Here is a 24,471-nt window from a genome sequence, read left to right on the forward strand (position 1 = left end):
TTTAAAAAAAAAAAACCAGAAATGGAGAAAAGCAGGGCTAAGAGAGAAGCTCCGTGTCCCTGGGGTGCCAAGGTAGAGTCAGGGGTGGCTAAGGCCTGCCTACCAGGGCTCCTGGGGCTGCAGCAACGGCAAGAAACAGGCCAGCAGAAGAGCAGTCCAGGCACCCTCAGCACCCGCTCCTCAGTGGGAGAAGGCAAAACCTAACCCCCTGATTCATCCCTGTCCCCCAACCTGTCCTGCCAGGTTTCAAGAGAGATGGGACTTGCCAAGCACCCCATATGGCTGCTGCCACACTAGGGTTTCCACGCTGCCAGAAGAGAAGGGCTGGCCAGGCCTGTCTGGAAGATCCGGGCTCAGGCTCCTTCTCAGCCTTTTCCCAGGCTGCTGCGCTCCCGCCTCTCCCACGCACTGTGCTCCCCCACCCAAGGCGCCGGGCGCCAGCCCCACAGCCCATCATTAACCAGCTCAGTGTGGGGGGGGGGGGCATCAGCCAAGAGGAAAACATTGGCAGTTTCTGTGACCCCAGAGGAGGGGCAGAGGCGCCTAGGCTTGGACAGCAGCAATTAGCCCCTGACTGTGGGATCCCAGGATGTTATCACCCCTGCTGGCAAGGTGGGTGTGGAGAGGGCTCAGAGTCCCCAGGATACCTGGAGCTGTCCTAGCAGCACTGACCTCAAGGGAGAATTCTCCAGGGCCCACCTCCCACCAGCCAAAGTTTCTGCTCTACAGGAGACAGGGGAACAGAAATGCCGGCTAACAGCAGGTCAGGGCCAGGTGGACTTAAGTCTAGCCCTGGCCCTGAACTGCTGTTAGCCAGCATCTCTGCACTGGAGTCCACCCTGGCTCTGTGCCTTCTAGATGTGCCTAGTCCCACAGAAGGCTGGCTGGGGAGCTGGCTAAGAACTGAGTCTGTCTCCTCACTGAGGTCTCTGAGTTGGGCGACTCTGGCTGCATCCTGGTGTAAAGGGGAGTCTGGTGGCAGACCATGCAGGCTGGGCACTTGAGGAGCTCCAGACTGATGGGGAACTGAGCCTGAAGCACAGATACGAGATGGGACAAGTTCAAAAGACTTCAGCGAGAGCCACACCCTTGTGGGTTCTGGCTGACAGAATGGTTGGGTCCAGGTGACACTGATTGCCAAAACCTTCTGAGAGCAGGAGACCCCAGAAAAGGGATTGCCTCCTGATCTCACCGTCTCCCTTAACAGCTTCTCCCAGGTGAAGCCAGCCTGGGCTTTGGAAGTGAGCAGCTGGCCAGCCCTGAGGATTGACATTTGGAGAAGAGGCTGTGCTGGGGCAGGGGGGCACATAACCTTAGGTCACTGTGCTGACTCAACAGGGTTTCGGGGAGGCACTTCCCCCTCCCCAGTGAGTGAGTCATTCCCACTTGCACTTAGCTGGTTTCTCACCGGAAGTCCTGCTCCTTTCTGCCAGTTCCTGGAGGGGAGGGAGGGAGCATCCCTGGAAAGCCCTAGAGATGGAACTCAAAGGACGATGGTTTCACAGAGGCCCTCAGGAGCCCAGTGCCCCCCACACAAAGAGACTTGCACTGTGTCTCTAATGTGCCATCACTCCACTCCAGGCCAGGCCTGCCATCTCTGTCCACCCAACCGAGGGTACTCAGGCAAGTCTCAGGAAAGCAGGGTCTGGGAAGGGTTGACCCAGCTAGGACAGAGAAAAAGGTGATCCATACCAGAAAGCCCAAGTCCCCTTGACTCCCCCAGGTACCCTGTTCACCCACCCACCTAGCCATCTGGGCCCAGTCCCAGCCTGCTTGCCTAGGAAGAGGAGAGTCTGAGGTTTAAAAGTGCAGGAAGAAAAACTGCTCCAAGCGGGTCTAGGGGAGCAGAGCAGGCCACACCCTGCTGCGTGGGAACCTGTGGCCCCCGCCTGCAGATTAGCTCCATGGCAGGCAGGGCAGGGCCTTGGGGAGCAGGTTTGTCTGCCACAACTGAGGCGCCTTTGTGTTTTGTTGCTGAGCTGGGGCTTTTGCAGGTTTGTGACGGTCCGGGGTGGGGGGGGGGGCCGGCCTGACGCCTGTTGTGCTGGCTCAGCACTTCTGGGAAGCCAGGTCACCCAAACTGTTCAACCTGAGCACTAGTGGGGAAACTGAGGCCCCTGAGCACAAACCCCAGGGACCCATGTCCCAGACCCTGGGTTCATAAGGTGGTCAGGAAGAATATAAGCGGTGCTTGAGGACAGGGGAAAAATTTCATTCTTTCAATATCTTTGGGATGCAAGAGCCCCTCTACTGAGGGCACGGGTGCCCAGGGGATCTTCACTCTTCACTCCTTTTCTCTCTGGATCTCCCTGCTCTGCAACTAGCAGCCTTCTGCAGGTGCCCCACCTGAGCTGTCCAAAGCCCCCGTTTCTGGCACTCAGTCACTGAACCCCACTGCAGGGTGGCCAGTCGACTGTGTGGCTGCAAGATTCTAACTGGTGTTTGTGTCATTCTCACAAGGGGTGATGGAGGGACATTTCAGGAAGGACACAATCCAGAACAAAGACTCTGGGGAGTTAGATTAAGCCAAAGTCTGTTTGGGGGCAGGGTGGGAAGAGTACTAGACTGAGGTTGGTGTTCTATGTCCCTGGGCAAGTGACCCAACCCCTTGGACTTGGTAAGTGATGGGCTGCTTGGTCCATTGAGCTCCAATGTGCTGCCTTGCCAGTGATCCCAGTTCCCACGAGCCTGCAGGGGAGGAGAGAGAGTGTTTGGGGAAGCAGAGAAGGTCAGCAGGGATTCCCTAGGCTCAGGACCCACCAGCATCAGGAGTGACATGGTCAAGGCAACCCAAGGATAATCCTGCCCCTTGCACAGGGGCTCGCAATCTGTTGGGAGGTGAGACACAGACCCAACACACATGCCAAGAAACAGAAAATTAAAGGGTACAGATGTATGTCATATGCTCTTGGAATATGAGTAGAAGTGTCAGCTAAAGAAGGAATAAAGAGCTACAGAGGTATCTGGGAAGAGGGGGACCTCATAGCACCCAGTATAGTGCCCTGTGTGGGGTACATGCTCAGTAAACATTCATCGAATGAAGTTCCAGGAAGGAGGTGTACTGCTTCTGAGATGAAAGATGATGATGGTGATGGCAACTAACATTTATTGAGCATTAATTGTGCTAAATGCTGCTCTCTGAGTCTCCCCTGTACTCTTTCATTTAATCCTTACAACAATTTTATGGGGCAGGTATTGACTATTAGAATCCCCATCTTGCCGAAGTGTGGCCTCAGTGAGAACTGAGCGACAAAGAGGTGAATTCACTGACCCACAGCTGGATAGCCAGGACGTGCAGAAGCGCAGTGCGAGCCCACGTTGCCAGCTCTTAGCGTCCCTGCCTGCTGCCTGGAGGAGATGTGCTGGGACGGCCCTTCAGAGAGCGGAAGCCACCCTTGTCCATTTCTAGATTATCGGACTAAGACAGAAAGCCCCAGGCAGAAGCTTGGGTTCCAGGTGCCTCCACCTGGAGTGGGGAAGAGGGGAGCCCACAGGGGAATTTCCAATCTTGCCCGTCTTCCTGTTCCTCTCAGTTCCAGGGCTCTGGTATACCATCCCCAGTGACTCAAACCCCATATTTCAAAGACCCCTCACGCTGGACCCCAGACCCTTCTAGCAGCTGTGTCAAAGGCAAAAAGCAAAAGTGAGCATGCTGTTCCTTAGAGGTCCTCCCTGCCCCACCCCACCCGGCCCATCTTGGGGATAGAAAGGGCCAGGAGCACAGTAAGAGGAAGCCAGAAACTTTCCTCACTGTCACAATGGAGAAGAGCAGCTCCCCCAAATAGACTCAGGGATGAGGAGGGCTACCCCTGTCTGGGCACCAGAGCCCCTTTCAATGCCCTTCCCCGCATGCCCAGATGCTATCAGCAATCTCCCCTCCTGGCACTGACATGGCCCTAAAGGATGAGGTCACTCCAGAGGCAGCAAATGAATGTCAGCCTGTGCACCAAGGCCTGGGCCCTGCCTCCTCCACACCTGCAGGGGGGATGAGAGGAGAGGGGCTCACTGGGACATGGTGGGCCTTGTTCCCCTACAGCTTCACCATGCCTGGCACTAATCCCAATATGGCTCCTGGTGCCCGCATCCCTTCCCCCCACTCTCACCCATGGCCCAAGCCCTCCCAACTGGCTTTTCCAGTTCCTGGCTTTGTGTGGCGCAAGTTCCCCAATTATACCCGCATTATCTCAGCTGGGCAGCCTCCAGCAGGTTTGGGGAGTGGAGGCTGGGGGAGGGGCAGGGAGCACCCACTCATCGTGCCAGGGAGGATTGAGGGTTCAGTCACCTGCCAGCTGGCCAGTCAGCAAGCGGGCTGGACTGTCTGGCCCATTGACCTCACCGTGCAACTGCTTCTGGGGTGGGGCACAGGCGGGACTGCCATCAGACAGTTAGGGCCAGAGGGAGCACTGAGACAGGGTAGTCCAGCCTGTCAGAGGGAGGGGAAGGTCAGAAAGGAGAAGTGATAGGCTAATGTCCCAAGGTGGGACCAAAAGCAGAAGCCCCCAGCTGTGGCCGGCCTTAATCCCATCCACTCCTCCAGCAGCAGCACCTCCGCCTGAGAGGTGTCGAGTGTGGCACCAGCTCCAAAGGACCAGCTGGAAGGCTGGGGTGGGGACACCGCATGTGCCTTGAAGGGCCATGTGGATGTGACTAAGCGTACAGAGGAGAACATCAGGGAAACTAAGAGTCTGACAAGGGCCTGGCTTGGGGGGACCCAAGCCAGATTTCCTCCACAAGCATTTCTTGAGTGCTTACTGTGTGACTAGCACCAGGGATCCTACAGTCTCCTGTGCCCCCTGGAGGGGAGGATTGGGGAGCCATTTATTGCCCTGTCAGTGGGCTTTGGAACCCTCAGAGGAACCCACCCTGATTCTACGTCTCCATCATGTAGAGGCTGTAGCCCCAATTGCCACTCTTGAATCCCAGACTCCCTTGGGGTCCTTCCCCTGTCTCTGGGTCAGTACAGGGCCCAGCAGTATTGGTATTATTGATGGCACAAATTGACTGAGCAAAGTAAAGACTCAAGGACATGAAGTGTACTAATGTGTGACAAGGACATGGGTTGTGGGGACTTGACTGGCTTGGGATGAGTGTGGGCCTGGATGGAGCTAGAATGCAGGACATGGAATGCAGTGAGCGGAGCCAAGTTCAAGTGTAAAGAAGTTCAAACAGAAGACACTGTAGATGGGATTAAATAGTCGGTGGAGCAACGGGAGGGAATTTGTTCATTCATGCCACGAGGTCAGTCGCTCCCATCCTCTTGCAAATCTCTGTTCTCCTGGCTTCCATTGCAGTCTGGCAACAGATATTGACTAGCACCTATTGTATGTTAGATGCTGGGCTGGGCATTGGGGATACTGAGAAAAGGCACAGATCCTGCCCTGGAGGTGTTCACAATCCAGTGGAGAAGTCAGAGGGTCAACCACCACATTCCAAGGCAGAAGGAGCTACGCTAGAGGTAGATGGTTATCTCTAGTTGGGAGGATCAGGGAAGTTCCTAAAGATGAGTGGCCTCAGCCTGATCTCCATAGGGAGAAGGGGAAGGGCCTCCTCAGCTGAGGGAACTGCATAGCCACAGCCTAGAGACTTTCATGGGCAGGCTTGGTGTGCCTTGGTGGCTGGGCTGAGTTGCCCACAGACAGGACCCAAGTGCTGATAATGACTGGCAAACAGCCACTCAGGAAATAGTACTTGGGTAACTGGGAGAAGACGAGAGGGAAACCCAGAAACATGCCATGTTCTTAGGATAGGCTGGAAAACCCAGCTTATGGAGAGATGTGGGGAACAGGCAAGTGACAAGGATGTCAAAAGCCAAGTTAAGACATTTAGATTTGATTGTAAAGGCAACAGGGAGCCAGTGGAGACCTGGCCTTGGGCAGCACCTTTGTCGCTCTGCCTGGCCAAGCCAGTGCATCAGGGAACAGGGACCCAGCCGTGAGGGACAAGACCACAGCAGTGGCCACGATGACAGCCACCACAGGTCCTCACTATCACCACTGACGCACTTTCCCATCCATTATACCATTTGGTCCCCTAGCAACCCTGTGAGGTAGAAAGGACTGGATTATCTGCCCCATTTACCAGAGGAGGGACTGAGGCCCAGGAAGGAGAAGCAGTTCGTAGCTCCTAGACTGGGGCTCTCCTTAGAAAGCAGGCCACTCACCGCTCATCAAAAATGAGGGTGTGGACATGTGTTTACTATGTGAAGCAATATTAATGATATATCACCGAGTCAAAAAGCAGTGTGTGGAATGATCTGTACACTGTGGTTCTGATTTGTTTTAAAAAACAGAGAGAACAGAGGTAAAGAAGATGAATCCCATAATATTATCAGTGCTATTTCTGAACAGTGGGATCATGGGATGTTGTCATTGTCTTATCCAGAATTTTCGGTATTACCCAGAGTGTTTTTATAACAAGTAATTAATATTTTTATTATAAGAATTTAAAAATTAATGACTGCTATAAAATACCAGGCCAGAGCACAGGGAGCCATGTGGGTGGGTGGGGGAGGTGGTGCCTGGCACTGACACGTCCTGTCATCCCCTCACACAGGCGCGCACACGCAGGTGGTACAGGTGAACGACTCCATGTATGGCTTCATCGGCACGGACATAGTGCTGCACTGCACCTTTGCCAACCCATTGCCCAACGTGAAGATCACCCAGGTCACATGGCAGAAGGCCACCAATGGCTCCAAGCAGAACGTGGCCATCTACAACCCAGCCATGGGTGTCTCTGTGCTGTCCCCCTACCGTGAGCGCGTGGAGTTCCTGAGGCCCTCCTACACTGATGGCACCATCCGCCTCTCCCGCCTGGAGCTGGAGGATGAGGGTGTCTACATCTGTGAATTTGCCACCTTTCCCACAGGCAATCGGGAGAGCCAGCTCAATCTCACTGTGATGGGTAAGCTGGCCTGGGCCCTTCCTTCTTGCTTGTCCAGAGGCCCGTGACCTGGGGGCTTGGCCATCTGCAGTGTGTGCCTCAATGGCCCCAGATATCCTCCTGGAGTGGGCATGCACCATGCTCCGGGGATGGCACTTCCAGTCCCTTCTAGCCAGGCTGCCCCACGCTTCACTTAGGGGTTGGAGGCAGGGGCGGACTAGAGGATCATTATTCAGGTTGGAGCCCCCACCATGGGACAGTTTGTGGGTGACCAGGATGCAAGTCAAAGGAGCCATGTCACTTGAGCATGCCAAGACTCCAAGAAGGCCTAAGCTCAACAGAAGGGGATACAGATAGTAGAGCAGGGAGGACCCGTCAGACACGAAGCACTTCCCAGGAGAGGTTCTAAGAGGGGCATTGGTGAAGTCCAGCTTCGAGGCAGGATGACCTGAAGACAAGGCCCAGGGCAGAGTGTGCGGTGCCTCTGCATCTCTGATGAGGCGACGGGCTGATCCCATGGTGCTCTGCTTTCCCGCAGCCAAACCCACCAACTGGATAGAGGGCACTCAGACAGTGCTTCGAGCCAAGAAGGGGCAGGATGACAAGGTTCTGGTGGCCACCTGCACCTCAGCCAATGGGAAGCCTCCCAGTGTGGTGTCCTGGGAGACTCGGCTAAAGGGTGAGGCGGAGTACCAGGAGATCCGGAACCCCAACGGCACAGTGACAGTCATCAGTCGTTACCGCCTGGTGCCCAGCCGGGAAGCCCACCGGCAGTCCCTGGCCTGCATCGTCAACTACCACATGGATCGCTTCAGGGAAAGCCTCACCCTCAACGTGCAGTGTGAGCAGGGCAGGGTGCCAGGGCGGCCCCCCTCCCTCCAATTCTGCCTCTCATCCTTTCCTCCTTCCTGAGGTGCTGTCTTCCCATCTCCTCCCTCTTCCCTTCCTCCTCCCCTTGCCATTTCTGAGTTCCTAGGACCCCACCCTTCCTCTCCCTCTTCCAGCTGTTTCCAGTGTCCTCCTCCCATTCCCCCACATCTGGGGCTCCCTCACCTTAAGTTCTGCTTTCCTAATCTCACCCTCTTCAAACACCATCCCTCACCCTACAGATGAGCCTGAGGTGACCATCGAGGGTTTTGATGGCAACTGGTACCTGCAGCGGATGGATGTGAAGCTGACATGCAAAGCTGACGCTAATCCCCCAGCCACTGAGTACCACTGGACCACGTAAGTGCCGCAGGGCTGGCTACTGCCTTGAGTATACCTCGCAGGATCGTGGGCCCAACCTCCAGGAGCCTTAGGCAAGGAAGAAATTAGGGTCTGGGCTCAGGTTTCTCAGCAAGAAGCATGACCCCAAAGACACTCCCCCCCCCATGTACACACATACACACACACACACACACTTATTTCCATGTTTGAATTCCAGGGTCAGTTGAACAAATCATTTTGCCAGAGAGGGCTTCCCTGTAATCTACTTCCCTTCCTCTCACTAATAAATAATTTTGTCATTTTCCTTTGGTGATTCAGTCTGAGTCACTCCCACCCCAGCCCCCAGCATTTATTTTTATCAAGGTGTCCCCAGGGATGCTGGCATTCTGGAAATCCCAGATCATTCTTTGTCCCTATTTCTCCTCTCCATCACCCCTAGATTTTGCGGGTGGAGGCAGCAATCAGCCCAGAAGGCTTGAGCTCATGGAATGCCCCCAACCGTGTCCTACTGCCCCATTCTTGGCTTCACGGTCTTTGGACCTAGCCCTTGGAGGGGACTGTCTCCCCTCCAGCCATCTCTAACAGCCTGGGCCAAAGTGCCTCCCGGAGAGATCTGGAAGGAACACCCAGAAAGGCAGGGGTGTGGGGGAAACCAACAAGGTTGACATAGGTGTCCAGAAGACAGAGGCTCAGAATGAGTCTCTACCCATTCTCCAGGAAGCAGAGGGCCCTGGCATGCCCTACCTGTTATCCTCCACTTCCCACAACAAAAAGTGTTTCTGAAGGTGTGAGTAGGCGGAGCCTGCTTACCAGTGCAGCTCTGTTTATGGAGGAGCTTCTGGGTCCACTGACTAATAGTTCCCCAACATCAGGATCAGGAAGAAGGAAGGTTTCGAACCTCAGCAAACTCCCAGGAAACACAGGAAAAAGTCCTGTGACATGCCCAGCAGCAGCACAAGATAATGACCCAAAACAATTCCTATCTCACTCTCTGAAGAGCTTCTTAAAATGCAGATGGCCAGACCCTCATCCCAGTGGTTCTGCTTCAGGAGAACCTGGGGTCAGGACCCAGGCAACTCTGCTGTTCCTCAGCCACCAGGAGACTAAGGAACCAGGAGCAGTAGAAAGAACACCCTCCAGGAGACCAGAGAGCTGGCTAGAGATTCCATTCTGCCACTTCTCTAGATGTTCCCTTGACCTTGAACCTGAGATTTCATGTTTCATGGGGCAGGTACCCATCTTTAGTGTTACAGTGATCAAATATGAAACAGTGAATGATATAAAACTGCCAAATGCAAGAGATCATTGTTGTGGGTTTTTGTTTTTTTTTTTCCCTCCTCCTAATACAGACCCTACCACAAGCACTCAGCAAAGGGCTGGTAGGCTTGCAGCCAAGAGGCAGACCCAAGGGCAGCTTCTTGGGGCTGAAGATCCGTAACCCTGTGCCATATCTCCCAATTCCCACAGGCTGAATGGCTCTCTCCCCAGGGGCGTGGAAGCCCAGAATAGAACACTCTTCTTCAGAGGACCCATCAACTATAGCCTGGCAGGGACCTACATCTGTGAGGCCACCAACTCCATTGGCACCCGCTCAGGCCAGGTGGAGGTCAATATCACAGGTAGGAAGTTGCACCCTCCCCTGCCTCGCCCCGCCCTGGGGATCCTCTACTACTTGCGTCCCCCACCTGTTACAGGGAGTTTGTGTCTCCTTTTCCTGCTTCTCTGGTTCTCCCGGAGCTTTGGCCATTGGTCATGCTTTGCTTTTCTCTTTGCTTTATTTAGGGCTGTGTGGGAGACAATCAGGGTGACTCCCAATCAGAGAGGGGAGGGCAGAGGCTCTAAAAGGGAGGAAGAAAGTGTTGCTTGCAGCAGGGCTATTTGGAGGCATGGGGTGGGGGAGGGGTCCTGTCCCTGGATCTGCCAGCAAAGCACACCTTGAGAGGCTGGCATGGTGGGGCAGGTCTGTAGGTGGAGCCCATCCCCTTTAGCTATGTCCCTGCAGTTGGGGAAACCTGTATGGGCCGCCTGGAGAGGCTTACCTCAAGCAGGAAGACTAGATATAGCCCAAAGCCACAGTGGTGTGTGTGTCCTGCAGCTGAATTGCTGATTCCCCTGATCTTTCTCTGTCAACACAATGAGGTGGATCAGCTACCTTCCCTCTCAGGAAAGGGACAACAAGGGATAGATGTTCTGGAGATAGACTGCACAAGGGACATGCCCCCGAACAAGCCTCATCTGTACGATGGGGATAATGTGACCTGCCTGGAAGGAAGTCAGCTGTTGGAATTACACCTGGCATAAGTCTGTGGATAGATAGCCAGTGTTCTATGATTATTATTGTGACCTCTGTCATTATCCTCATGATTAATGGAAGCATCCAAACAAGGCAATAGAGGAGTAAATGGTCATCTAACTTTACAAGAGAGAGTGTCTTTAACATTGAACCTAAACTAGTTGCAGGGTGAGAAAGTGACAGAAAGAACCTCCTAGAATGGGAAGTGGCATCATGCTGCTGCCAAGGAAGACAGGAAGTAACATGTGCAGAAAGTGACTTCAGGCATACAGGAAACTGGGCGGAGGTTCCTGGGTTCCAGGTACAGGATTTGGGCAAACTCTGAGGATCCGCTGGCTCTGAGCCTGTCTCAGGAGTGTGAGACCTTAGGGGTGAGTACATTCAAGAAAGAGGAGCCCAAAACTATCCAGGTGTTGCATCTAACTGTCCTTAGGCTGTTGTGTCACCTCTCAACTGGGAGCCACTCCCTGCCTCTGGTTCTGGACTGTTTACAGGAATAGAAGTGTCAGGGTTGAGCTTAGGAGAGGCTGAGGTAGCCCCCCTAGCAGGCTAGGGTTTGGGGGCACCCATAGATTGGCAGGTAGAAGAGAGGACCAGAGTCACACTCTTCTCCCTCCTGAAGTAAGTATGAGCCAAACCCAGAGCCTCAGAGACCCAGGCTCTGGCCCTAATGCTGTGGGGGCAGATGAGGAAAGGCAGTGCCACCTTCCTAAGGAGCATAACTAACCCCTGGGGAGGAAGCATCATATGAGACCAAGTATGTTCACATGCTGGCTCTTTCTGGCTGTGTGGCCGTGAGCAAATTCTTCACCTCTCTGAGCCTTAGTTTCCTTATTTATAATGCAGAGATGGTTGTGTTTCTCTCAGGCTTCTTATGACCATGCAGTGCTCCCAGCAGGGCAATGCTTTCTCCTGTTGGTGGACCACAGTGCCACATCCCCTTCCACCAGCCAGGCTCTCTGGGGAGACTGCTGATTGGGAAATCAGGAGGAAGCCAAGAAACCCAAGAGCAATGTCCTCCCACTGACCTTACTGCCCAGCAAGAGAGGACCAGACAGAGGCCCTGCTAGGCCAAGTAGTGTGCCCAGCCCCAGTGGCAGGGTGGAGGGGGGAGTCACAGCCTCCCTTCCCCCAACGCCCAGGAGGAAGCAGGATGACCGCGAGTGCAGGACTGTTCCTCAGGGACTCAGGAAGGGAGGGAGAAGAGAAACCCGCCGTGACACGCCAGCTGCTGTCCTAACCTGCCGGGGTGCTGTGGTCCCGCCTGGGTGGCAGCATGTGCTATTTGCCTGCACCCACATCATGCTAGTGTAGGTTGGGGCAGATGGGCCAGGGACACCAGGGCTCCAGCTGGAAGAGGGACACAACACGACTCTATTGTTGACGGCTGCCTTGGGCAGAAGCTAGGGAAGCAGGGCGCTTAGTGAATCACTGATAGGCCGCAACTGTGGGCTGGCCCTCCCCAGGGGGAGTCTCTTGGGCTGCCTCCATCAGCCAGGTGCCTGAGCCTCTTTGGGGCTGTTGATTCTTGTGCCCTTGGGCAGCTCCCAAGTAGCAGCAAACCTCACCACCCTTCATCTCACACCCGCCAGGAGCTGCCATATTCTCCAGGGGCTTGTCCCATTGGGACATAGCCATACCCTGTGCTCCAAGCCCCACTGGTCCGGAGGGAATGCATGAGTGAGAGGGATAAGTGGAAATTTAATTTTTTATTCTGGCCATCCGTTTGGGTAATAGCTTTGCCCTGGGCGCATCTGGAGAGGACAATGAAAGCAGCTGGGGCAAGGCCGGGACTCGAGCTGCAGGGTTCACCAAGACACACATGTGCAGGCACGCGGGGCAGAGCTGCAGGAGAGGGAGTGGCGGAGGCAGAGGTCAGGGAGCCAGGCATGGAGCAGGTGGGAAGCAAAGACCAGAGCACGAGGCTGGGTTAGGAGCAAGGCCACTGGGGCCTCTGAAGGGCTCAGCAGGGAAGCAGTGAGGTGGGCATGTGGGCTAGACTGCATAGGCAGGAGGCTGCGGGTGGCACCAGACACCCGTGGGGGAGCTGTCATAGTAAGTCCCGGATGCAAACAACAGGCCCAGGCTGCGGCTATGGGAACAAGAGAACCAAGGAGGGGAACCCGGTGGGATTTGTTGGTGTGTTTCCGTGGCACCTGGGACCCCCAGAGAAGCCCATTTCACAGACCCTTTTGCTGAGGAGCAAATTTCCTGGGGTTGGCCCAGTAGCTACACAAGGGAGGGAGAGCTCCTCCCTTCTTCCTCAAGGAGTAATGCTAAGAGCAGGAAAGGGGTCCCAGGTATGACCTTGATCAGACTAAAAAGACCAATAGAGCAGCATCTATCCCTGCAGGTGTTAGAAAGAAAGCGTCCAGGCCTCTCTGACAGGGACCCAGCCTCTTGTCACTTCCCAAGAGCAGGGCAGGTAGGTCACTAGGGTATAGGATATCTGTCCCTCTCATTTCCAGTGAAGTCAGGACTCATCCTTTGAGGGCTCAGTAACAGGTCTCCCCATCAGGCCAGGGGTTCTTCAGACCAAGGGTGGCGAGCCTCCAAGAACTGTCCAGCTGGAGGGGAGCGGGGTAAGCCTGCAGGTGTGCATGTCCAGGCATGAGTATGGGTGTGTGCTTCTGTGAGTGTGTAACAGTGAGCCAGTGTAGGCAGGCGAGCCACTGTCTGCATGCTGAGTGTGCAAATGGGAGCTCATGGCTGTGCTGCCGGTAAACGTGCCTCTCTCTAAGCCGGCAAATGGCGGTGTGTCTGGGAGGCTGAGAACGCAGCTGTGTCTGTACCTCTGGGAGGATCCGGTCCTCCTCCAGCTTGCTGAAGCCCTGCCTGATGGTCTGACACAATGCACAGCTGCTGCAGCTGCAGGAGGACAGCAGGGCTTCCCAGAGGGTGACCGACCCCAGGCCTTCCTCCTCTCCCTGCGGCCAGCTGCACTGCATGCTGGGAGGTGTAGTTCTTACAGCTTCTGGGCCTAATCTGATGCCTGAGCATTTCCTGCCTGAGGAAGCATCAGGCATTGGCTTTGGAAATGAAATGAGCCCAAACATTCAGATACAGACTTTAAGCCCTAACCCCATTCCACCTCAGATTCATCCAGGGTCCCCACACACCAGCCCACCCACCTCACAAGGAACCAGGGCCCCAAAGAAATGGACAGCCCCATTACCCTGTGGTTCCAGCCAGCCTGGGATCCCAGACGGGAGACTGCACCCTTCAGGAACAGGGCCAATCTGCCCGCTTTGTAAAAGGATGTGAGGGAGGCCGGCTGGGCCCCCGCCAGCAAGCGCAAATGACCCCACTGCCCGGCTCTTCTCTCTCCTCCCAGCTGCGGCCCTTGCAGCTCTGCTCTGGCACAGAGACAGGAACTACTGGCTGAATGTGACAGCTGGAGGGACAGAGGGGGAGGGGAAGGATGCTCCATCCACACCAAACAGCCCCTTCTGCCTGCACACGAATTAGGTCTCCGTATCTACTCCTTTCTTCTGCCTCCTCTGCTTGGCAGCTTCACTCTGAAGTCTGCAATTCTGGAAGGTCATCTTATCTTAGCCATTCTTTTACCTCTCCCTGGGCCTGACCCTACAGCAGCAAAAATAACCAGGGTTCTCTTTGGTCCCAAAAGATACCCAGGCAAGAGTAAACTTCCTTAGCATTTAGGAAGGAACAAAAAGAGAGAAAGTTAAGCAGAGAGCCTGGAAGGCAAAGAAACTTGATATAATCTGACCCCAAACCCTTGGTCCACTCCTCCTGTCCCTGACTCTAGTGAAATGAGGTCCCCAGTGCACCCCATGCCTGGTTTGAGTATCTTCGGAAAACTTGCTCACTTAAAGCTAGCTCTCCTCTAAGATAGCCTTGCCGTGAGAAAATTCATTTTTTCATTCAACAAATATTTCTTGAACTCTATCCACATGCCAGGCAAGCTAGGCACTTGGGATACATCAATGAGCAAACAGACTAAGTCCCTGTCCTTGTAAAGCTTATATAGTAATTTTGAAGGTGAAATGGAAAAAAAGAAGAACAGAGTAAGGTGGATCACAAGTGCTGGGGGATGGGGGCCTCATTCACTGCAATTTTAAATAGGGTAGTCGAGGAAGTCTCAATGAGAAGGTGACATTTAATGATGGAGTGAACCACAGGATCCCTGGGGAAGAGCCCTCCAGAGTCCTCCGGGGTGTGCAGTAGCCAGTGCAAAGGCCCTGAGCACTGTCGGTGCCTGGAATGGAACAGCCTACAAGAAAGCAAGATGAGATGGCAGCAGAGAGCAGGTCACGGAGAGCATTCTAGGCTCTGCAAATCTGGGCTTTTATGTCAGTGAAACAGGGAAAGCCATTGGAGGGCTCTTGGTGGAGAAGTGGTGTGATGTAATTTACACTTTAACAGGATCTCTCTGGCTGCTGTGTTGAAAATAGTCTATAGAGGGACAGGGTCGAATCTGGAGAGCAGTGAGGTGGCTGTTGCAATAAATATTCCAAGTGAGAGATGATGGTGTCTTGGTGCAGGGTGGTCATGACAGGGGTAGTGAGAGGTGATCAGGTTCTAAATTCATTCAGATTATAATTTACAAATTCCTTTGGAACACCAACCACTCTCATGAAACAGATAATATGGTAAACCCTTCTACACTGATTAGTGGGGTCAAAAAATCCAATCTAGTTGAGTAAAATGTAGGGGAGTTTGTTTTTCATTGGTTCTCTGCTGTCAAAGAGAGCACAAAGGTAACTAGAGTTCTACACAGCTGCAACCCACTGAAATGAATCAATCCCAGATTATGAGGCCACTGCTTCCTGTTGAGTTCCTGCGAAAGACAAGAGCTTTAGTCCTTTGAAAACTGGCAGAAGGACCACAGCCAATAGTAGTTAATCCTAATTTGCATTTACTTGCAATCCTATATTAATTTGTGATTAATGGAATGGAATTAGCAATGGTCTAAACCAGAATAAGAGGTGCAGATCATTAGTACATAAGAATTCTACAGAGAAAACTATGAGAAGGCTGCATGAAGAATAGAATAAGAGACTGCAGTAGATGGAAAGGAGAACAGGGAACAGCATCCTTGGCAGGGTGCGCAGCATAATCAAAGACTTACAATAAGGAACCCACTTGGATAGCAAGAACAGTTTTCTATTACTGTAACAAAATACCTGAGGTAATATAAAAAGAAAACAGTTTATTTTGGCTAACAATTTCAGAGGTTTCAATCTGTGGTCAGTTGGCCTGTTGCTTTTGGGGCCTGTGCAAGACAGCACATCATGGTGGGAGTGCATGATAGAGGAAGCTGCTTGCCTCCTGGCAGCCAGGAAGCAAAAAGAGACAGAAAGGGGCCAGGTCCCAATATCCCCTTCAAGGGCACACCTAAATGACCTAACTTCCTCCCACTGGGCTCCACCTCTAAATGTTCTACTACCACCCAATGGCACATTGAGCCAGAAACCAAGTCTCCAACACATGGGCCTCTGGGGGTCACTTTTTCAAACCATAGCAGACTGCAAGGAAGGCACGCTGGTCAAAGTCAAGATGAGGCGGCATGGTGGAAGCCTTGAAGGCCAGACTGCAAGGCCCACCAGGGCGTGTGGGAGTTACTGCTGGTCTTCAAAAAAGGAAGCAGTCAGTCATCTATACAGTGAAAATTAACCTCTGCCCAGCAAGGGGGAAAGAGACCCAGGGCAGGTAGGAGACCCAGGAGTCTACTGCAACAGTAAACACCTGCATGGTGTGGTGAGAAAATGAACAGGAGGAGTCAACAGAATTTATGACAGATTTTGACCTAGGAGGTGGAGAAAAATCAATGATCACAATTCTGAGATGTAAGAGCAGACAAATATTGGTGGCAGTAGAGGACACAAGGGAGATGTGTTGAATGGAAAGGATTTGGAGGGAAGATGTAGAACTGCCTTGGAACAGATGGGTTTTGAGTTGGTGATGAGAATTTCAAAGAAGGATGTAATCGTGGGCAGTTTTTCAAAGGTGTGCCCCTACATAGGAGTCCTCTGAGACAGTCCTGGAGACAGGGGACTGGAGGTTCATACTCCAAGAAACTGAGAAACACTCCACCCCACATGTCCCTCTTACAATTCAATGTGGGTGAGAAGGTGACGGGCCCTGGTACTTTGCCTAAGCAAAAGTTTCCAAAATGTGTGACCCCAGTGTTTTTGCTGACCCCGAGCCAGTGGTTTGAGGTTCCGTGGACCAGTTTGGGGAATGCTGTCTAAGGGGCCTTTGGGGACAACATCCTGGCATAGGTGAGAACTGTGTACCCAAAATGGTTTGAAGAGCCAGGAGGATAAAGCTCACCTGTCAAACTGAGACCAGGTGTGTCACTAGAAAAGAAACAGGGTCAGGGCTGAAGGTCCAAGGGCAGAGCTTGCAGTGAGATGGCACAGTGGAAAGGACACCCAGAGAGGAAAACCAAGGACCAAGGATCCTGTCTCAGCAGGCAAGGGACAGGTTTCCAAAACAGGAAGCAGATCCCTCCATCAGGGTGCCCTGCCTGTCCTCTTGTCCTCTACAAATGCATGGCTTCCTTCAAGGTTAGGCAGAGTCTGGCCTCCTCCAGAGCCCCTTTTCTAACTCTATGCCACATCGTCCTATGTTCCCCAACACTCCTGAGCACGTCACTGTCCAACCCCTTGACTTCTGCTCGCTGCTCAACTCTAAGCATGTCATTTGATTCTCTGGCAAGGCTGTAGTTGCTTGTACCCTACTACAGATGCTCAGGCGTGTTTGCTGATTGGATGGTGAGTAGAGAGCTAAAGGCAGGTGTGGAAAGGAGAGATTATTTAGACCTAGTGAGAAGCAAAGGGGTCACAGGCAGGTTGAAAGTACAGATGAAGCGAGGTTCCCCACACACACACTCCATTGCCCCCAGGACACATAAGATGGCAGCAGCCATGTGGAGTAGGTATGGAGCCATTCTAAGGTCAGTAACAGATGGGACCTGGTGAGCCAGGAGAAGCAAGAGGTTCCAGGAGACTGTTCTGGATAGAAGCAGTCAGGACAGATATTCAGTAAATATTTATGGGGCAGCTCCTCAGTGACCTGTACTGAGGACACAGTAGCGACAAATGGAAGTTAAGTCCTCGGGGCTTCTCTCCTCCAGTTCCAGGCATAGGAGCATCTGGGTGGCCCTAGTTCCAACACGTGACCTCAGGCAAATGGCCTCCCCTCCTTTGGGCCCCTGTGTTTTCTTAGCCCTTCCAGCCTAAACTGCAGGAAGGCCTCTGCTCCTTCCCAGAATCTCCGCCCCACTCCTCCCTGCTGCCTGCTGCCTACAGCACCCCACAGGCTCTCAGGGGCCAGCTCCACCCAGGAGGAGGGAGTGGGCTCATGGGAGGAGCCGATTCCAGTGGAGTGAGTGATGCTGAATCAGGGAGTGAGCTGGCAGTAACAGACTTCCAGGGGCCACCACAGAGGCCCAGATAGACACTCTACCTTGGCCCAAAGAGAGGAGGGAGAGCAGCACAGGTCAGCCCCCAGGGGTAGCCCTGGGCTGCACTCTGGCTCCTACTGACCAAACCCAGCCACGGTCTCCGGTGCCACCCTGTGGTGGTGCTGGGAACCGCCTCCCTGAGCCTCACCCGGGGACCTCTGGCCTCTAGCCTGGCTTCCACACCCTCCCAGGCACCAAAAAGATAGGGTAGAACAATACTGTGTGCTGTCCCCACTGGCACAGAAATCACCCCCTGGACCTTCTCTCCTGACAACTCTTCTTCATTTTCCTCTTTCCACCTTTCCTACCTCTCATTTCTGCTCTGTCCTCAGTGTGCACACAGCTGTACACACACTCCACCCTGGCATAGGCGTGTGGCTCCACGCACATTCTTACTCACGTGCCCTAGTCTCTCTGGTGCATACACGTGTGTCCACTCCCTGCTTCCGCTCTGCGCCTACGCCCTGCCATGCTGGGTATCTCATGCCTCTAGCCTATGCTGGCAGCACCACCAAGCCCCCACCTTGCCCTACAGGCCCAGATCACAGCCAAGAGCCGCAGCCCTGGTTTCTGGCACCTTGGCAGCTGATTGGCACTCACTGAGCACCTACCAGGCCAAAACTTAGGAACTCATTTTCCCTGTGCCCTGGGGGCAGATGAAATAAGCACAGAACACTTAGTCTGCTCTGGGCTCTGGGCTCTGGGCTCTGGGTCTAGTAGCCAAGGTGATGGTGTTGGAGCACAGTGACCACCTGGTGTCAGGCAGAGGGGCATTGGTGACTGCACAGGCTTTACATGCAAGAGAAACAAGATTGTATTGTTCACTGGGTGGCCTCGGGCAAGTTCTTTAACTTCCTTGAGCCTCATCCCCTCATGTATCTGAGTAGAAATGAATGGCATACCTGCCTCTAGAGACAGTGAATGGCATCTAGTGGACACCTGCCAAGGGTGGTGCTGCCCATGTGCCTCTGCACCGCAAATGGGAGTGGAGCTGGGCTGCCACCACCCCCCAAGATGGTCAGGATGGAAGGCCCTGGTGCTGCGATCCTGCTCTGGTACTCTCTGCCTCTTTCCGCTCTCGCCTCTTTCACTCCAGCTGTGGTACCGTTGGGCACCAGGAGGGGTGGAGACCAAGGGGCCTCTGGAGCTGGAGCTACTCAAACCTCGGGTGTGAACATCCTATCCGGGGCCTTGGGCCCACTTCCCGGCCTTTCCCTCCCCTGCCTCCCTACCCACCCTGCTGACTCCCGAGGAGCCGAAGCTGACGCTGTCCCCTCCGTCTCTTTTCCTCACCCAGAATTCCCCTACACATCTCCTCCCGAGCATGGGCGGCGCGCCGGGCCGGTGCCCACGGCCATCATTGGGGGCGTGGCGGGGAGCGTCCTGCTGGTGCTGATTGTGGTCGGCGGGATCGTGGTGGCCCTGCGCCGGCGCCGGCACACCTTCAAGGGTGACTACAGCACCAAGAAGCACGTGTACGGCAACGGCTACAGTAAGGCGGGCATCCCCCAGCACCACCCGCCCATGGCGCAGAACCTGCAGTACCCCGATGACTCGGACGATGAGAAGAAGGCGGGCCCGCTGGGCGGGAGCAGCTACGAGGAGGAAGAGGAGGAGGAGGGCGGTGGAGGGGGTGAGCGTAAGATGGGCGGCCCGCACCCCAAATACGACGAGGAGGCCAAGCGGCCCTACTTCACGGTGGATGAGGCCGAGGCCCGTCAGGACGGCTACGGGGACCGGACTCTGGGCTACCAGTACGACCCCGAGCAGCTGGACTTGGCTGAGAACATGGTTTCTCAGAATGACGGGTCTTTCATTTCCAAGAAGGAGTGGTATGTGTAGTCCCCTTCCGGAGCCTCTGTCTGTGCCCACTTCTCCCCAGCCCCTACCCGCACGCCCCCTGCCCACCCTCGACACCCACTCCTCCAGGAGCCCGGCAGAGACTCGCCCAGCTGCCCAAAGCCAGCCCCAAACTCCTGGGGAGCCAGGGGAGCCCAGGGCAGAGCCGACCTGGCTTTGTTTTAATTTCCTCCCTCTCCCGGCCCTTCCCCATGGTGTTGTGTTCGACTGTGGCTTGGTGTTGCTGTATCTTTCCTTTAACAACCCCACCCACGGCCCTATGTGTAGGGAGCCCTGTTCTTGTCTTGTGTACCTGGGCATCCCTTCAGGGTTTGGGGAGCCAGCCCTCCCCCGCCCCCCAACACTGGAATCTATTTGTATTCTCTTCATTGGGAGTGGAGGGCTCAAGGGGCTCCAAGAGGTAGAGCCCCCCACACCCTACTCCCCAGTGCTGCTCCTCCTCCCGTGGAGAGGGAAGCCAATACCCCCCAGCCCTAGGCTAAGGAAGCTGGAGTTTGGAGCCCTGGTCTAGACAGCAGGTGTACCCCAGAGGTAGCGGGGTTGGGGTGGCTTCTCCAAAGCACCCAGGGGAGTCTTGTTTGTTAAGTGAATCAAGTCGAGGTCCCTACCTGGGTCTTGGGGCAGTGTGTTTTCCTGGTAGGGTGGTTTTTACATTTTTTTCCTCGTTGGCCTACAGAGTGGAGTTGACCCTGCTCAGGTGCATCCCTCCCTTTACCCCTGATCTGCTCCCCACATATTGGGGGACCCCAGGTGGACTCTGCCCACACTTCCTATATGCCTCTGCCAACACATGCACATACTACATGCACACACACCACCGGTCTACCCCTGCTCTCCCCCAGGGCTCACATGCCCTTCCCAGGCTGGACACTGCCCAAGGCTGTCCCCCACACCTCTTCTCTCTTCCCAGATCAGGGTAGCAGCAGCCTGTAGAAGCTTCCAGGGCAGCTAGGAGGAGGCCTCCCTGATGCTACCACTCTAGGGTTTCAGGCTGACCCCTACCTTTCCTTACAGCATGCAGCTTTCTCAGATTTCTCCCTTATCTGTCAAGTGCTAGCAACACTTGACTCTCTTGGAGAGTCAGGGCTGAATTCCCAGAAGGGAATTCCCTCCAGAGTTAGAGGCCAAGAAGTGTTTATGGGGAGAAGAGAAAGAAGCCATGCCATAGAAGATCTGCAAACATGGTCTGATAGGAGGACAGCTAACCCCTCACACACGAAGGCCAATGTCAATGTCACAGGCCTCGAAGAAAGTGCAAAGTGGGTGGGCAGCCAGGAGACCTATTGCTCACCCACTCTGTTCTCTGCTCAGCTTCCCTTTGCCCATTCTGGGCTGAGGGGAAGACCAGGGAGAGGCCTGTCTTTGTCAATTCCCTCCTGGAATGGGACTCTAGTTTCCTCTGGACCATCCAGGACCACTGTCCCATGTGTACAGTGAAAGAAGGCCCCTTCCAGCCCTCTCTGTCTCCCAGATCAAAGTGCCTCAGTTCCTCCATCTGCCCCCCCCAACTCCCCGGCACTCTAGATGGACATGCCCATGGGAAAGGCCCTGGAACAGGAGAGCTGGGCTCCAAGGGCCCCCGGCCTACCCCTCAGGATCCCAGCTCCTCAGCCCAGGGTATCATGCTCTGTGGGATGACAAATATTATTTGGGGGGGAGGCAGACCACTCTGTGCCCCACGGGCACTGACCCACCCTGCCATAGGCTTCCTAAGGGAGCCCCCAGTCCCTTCCCCACTCCCCCTGGTGCTGCTATCAAACCCCCAGGCAAAGCTCTATCTCTGCCCTGGCAACCCTGGGCCCACCAGCTGGGCCACCCTCACCAGCCCTCACTGCCCCAGCCCCAGCCAGGCCGCCCAGTAGCCACGTAGCAGAAGTCTGAAGCCATGCCAGCCCTGGGGCGGCTCTCCCTTCTTAGCATTGGGGGCACTGCATGGAGTGGAGTTAGGGGAGAAAATTCTGGGGTCTTTTTAGACACAGGGCAGAGGGAGAGGAGGAGCTGGGCCACTTCTCCCAGCAGTATTAGTGTCCCCCCGGGCAGGGGATTTTCCCATGTTACATCACTGCCCCATCCCTCCTCATGCCACTCTGGCCGCTCTGCTGGCCCCTTCTCTCCAGGGAGGAGGCCATCCCAGGGCCCAGCCTAACAGAGGCATTCCCTGTCCCCATGGAATCATGAGACTGAAGGGACTTGTCCTCCTACATCTCCCTTGCCCTACACTGCCACCCTGTTCCTCATTCTGTGATGGACTGAGGAGGCCCCGGGCCCAGACAAAGCACTGAGTCCCACTTGACACACCTCCACATCTTCCCCCCAAGCAAAGCACAAATTATGGGATCCATGCAGCACGGTCCAGGAGTCCAGCCTCAGCATGCCAACCTGGGCTGAGCATTGGCATGAAGCAGGGGTCAGCACTCAGACTAGGGAGATGGAGATTTCTGAGCTCCATGTTTGTGGGACAGTGGGCACTACCGCTGAGCTGCAGACATAGCCATCTGGCAAAGGGAGGTCCGGCCCAGCAGAGAGATGAGGACATTTTGCTTCTCCTTCATGCCCCCAGCATGATCTGAGCTTCTGCTTTGCCAGAAATAAAATAAACTTGGTATTAATTGTGCCAAGGCCTCCCTGGTTGTCATCCTGCCTCTTGTTGCCCTCCCTGTCCTTACCCCCACCCCGCTGCCCCTATGCCCCTATTTTCTTACAGATTTTGGTATTGTTCTAATGTGCAACAACCATCTGAGTCCCCTTTTACCAGAAGGATCTGAAAAGCAGCAGCACAGAATAGGTGCACCCAAGCCTGTAAGTGCCGCCACCTCAGGCCCAGCATGCATGCATGTGGAGGACACACACACCTCCCACAGACCCAAGCACAGGTGTGTGTGCATGCACACACGTGGCCAGATGAGCACTCAGCACAGATGCAACCCAGGAATGGGCAGAAGCTGCTAGAAGCCCTTAAGGAGAAACAATGATTCCTCTCAGTGCTCAGGTCATAAGAGAGGCCCACGGGGGCTCTGGTCCTGGGCATGTGCCCCAGTCACTGGTGCAATAACTTTCTGCTGTCCTCAAGACAGAATAGGGACTCGTGTCAGGTGGATGCAGGCAGCCTGCCCAAGCCCAGCAGACACTGGTGTTCCCTCTCCTGGGAGGAGGGGGGTGCTCCCAGGCCTCTGGAGGTCCAGATAGAGACCCCCAAAGCCTGACTGCCAACAGAAACCCTCTCCTAGTGAGGGGTAGGTAGGCCGAGCCACCCCGGGCCAGGGAGGCCCAGGAGGTGAGGCTCTGGCCTCTGCTGCTGCTGCTCTTCTGACCCCTGCTGTGAGGAATGGGCTTGTTGGCCGCAAAAAAAAAAAAAAAATGGTTTTCTTTTTTTTGTACAAATGGAAACAAAATCCAGGAGAAGCTGCCACCCTCACCTCTGAGTGTGATTTGCTTCCTTTGCTTCAGTTTCTTCGTCACCGTTTTCATCTTTGGTCCTGGGGACGGCCCAGCAGATTCTCCTGGTTCTGACCCAAGGGGTATTTGCCTCACCCCCTTTTACTTGTATAAAAAAAATGATGGGTTGAAAAATGTACTGAGGAAAAAATGTACTTTTTTATAAATAAAGTGTTTAAAACAAAACCATTGGCTTCTAGTAACTGCAGGGGTGGGTGAGCCGCAAAGCTAGAGAGGGCAGCTTTGCAGGAGAGCTTGGTGGGGGGGGGCCCTCACCTCTTCCCCCTTGGTACCGTGACAGGGACACAGACCCCCAGAGGCATCTCACCTGCCCTTGCAAGAGTCCCCCAGGAAGAATGCCCAAAGGCTGTCATGGAGCCATCTCCCACTCAAGTGGGAGGGCCACGGGCAGTGATTGGCAGCATGGCATAGGGAGGGTTGTCTTCTGCAAGCTCAGGAGGGGGTCCTTCAAGAAAGGGAAGCCCGAGAAGGCTAAGGGACAGAGCATAGAGGCAGGGCCATGCTGGCTGGAGCCTCCTACCCAGAGCTCCTGGGCTGCATGTACCCACCTTGTCCCTCCCAGTTCTCCTGGTAGCCTCTTCCCTGCTGTCCTGCTCCTTCCTGCCAAGTCCTCCCCTGTGGCTTTTTGGAGAAGAAAACCAGCAGTGTCACACCTGCCATGTTAGACAGACCCCTGGGGACAGAGAATAAAGAGGAGTTCTACCCTTTCATCTTTTCTGAGGACACTGCCCAACCCCATCTCCTGTCAGTTCTCAGAGACCAGCCCCCACCCCCTCCCCCATTTCCCTCCAGAGGTAGGTTGGGGAAAAGGTCTCCTTGTTCCTTGGCTTCCTCCCCATCCCCACACCAGCACCATCTGTGCCCCATCTCCCAGGCTGGAATGCAGGACAAATTGATCCTGGGGGTGGGAGGAGCAGGGGCTTCAGGGATTGCCCCCTCCAGCCAGCCCCCGGGAGCATCTCTTTTCACTGAAATCCATACCACAGTCCCCTGGGAGAGGGGGTTGGGATGATAGAAACCAAGGTGGCTGCTTAGCAGAAAGCCTCCTGCCCATTTACGGGTGAGATCACATCCCCCACACCTAGAATTGGGGCCCGATGGACAGGCAGAGTCAGGCGTGAAGAAAGAGACGCCAGCAGCTGTTGGCAGCTGGCAGGGGCCCCCCTCACTGGAAGACCAAACCGGCACCCCTGGACAGGGCTGTGTTTAGATGTTGATATTCCAATGAGATGCAAATTGGTTGTTTAAGCGGTCACTTCCTCACTTTTCCAGGCTGTCCGTTTAAGTTAATTTTTAATTTGCGCAGGCAATAAATGCTTAATTACATTATTAATATATT

At 54.5% G+C, this 24,471-nt stretch overlaps 1 protein-coding gene across 2 annotated transcripts in view; it reads left to right on the plus strand.

Annotated features, from left to right (window-relative positions):
• Positions 1–24,471, plus strand: part of Nectin1 (nectin cell adhesion molecule 1) — a 101,543-nt gene that overhangs the window by 39,365 nt on the left and 37,707 nt on the right. Inside the window, exons 2-6 of one of the 2 annotated variants that reach the window (XM_015489732.2) lie at positions 6,553–6,903; positions 7,421–7,723; positions 7,992–8,109; positions 9,559–9,710; positions 19,114–23,297. In XM_015489732.2, the coding sequence (XP_015345218.1) occupies positions 6,553–6,903; positions 7,421–7,723; positions 7,992–8,109; positions 9,559–9,710; positions 19,114–19,658 (1,469 nt within the window). In that variant the 3' untranslated portion in view covers positions 19,659–23,297. Of the gene's footprint in view, positions 1–6,552; positions 6,904–7,420; positions 7,724–7,991; positions 8,110–9,558; positions 9,711–19,113; positions 23,298–24,471 lie in introns of those variants that run through there. The other variant, XM_048795819.1, reaches the window with a different exon arrangement.

Source organism: Marmota marmota, unplaced genomic scaffold, assembly GCF_001458135.2.
Source record: "Marmota marmota marmota unplaced genomic scaffold, marMar, whole genome shotgun sequence".
NCBI classification, from domain to species: Eukaryota; Metazoa; Chordata; class Mammalia; order Rodentia; family Sciuridae; genus Marmota; species Marmota marmota.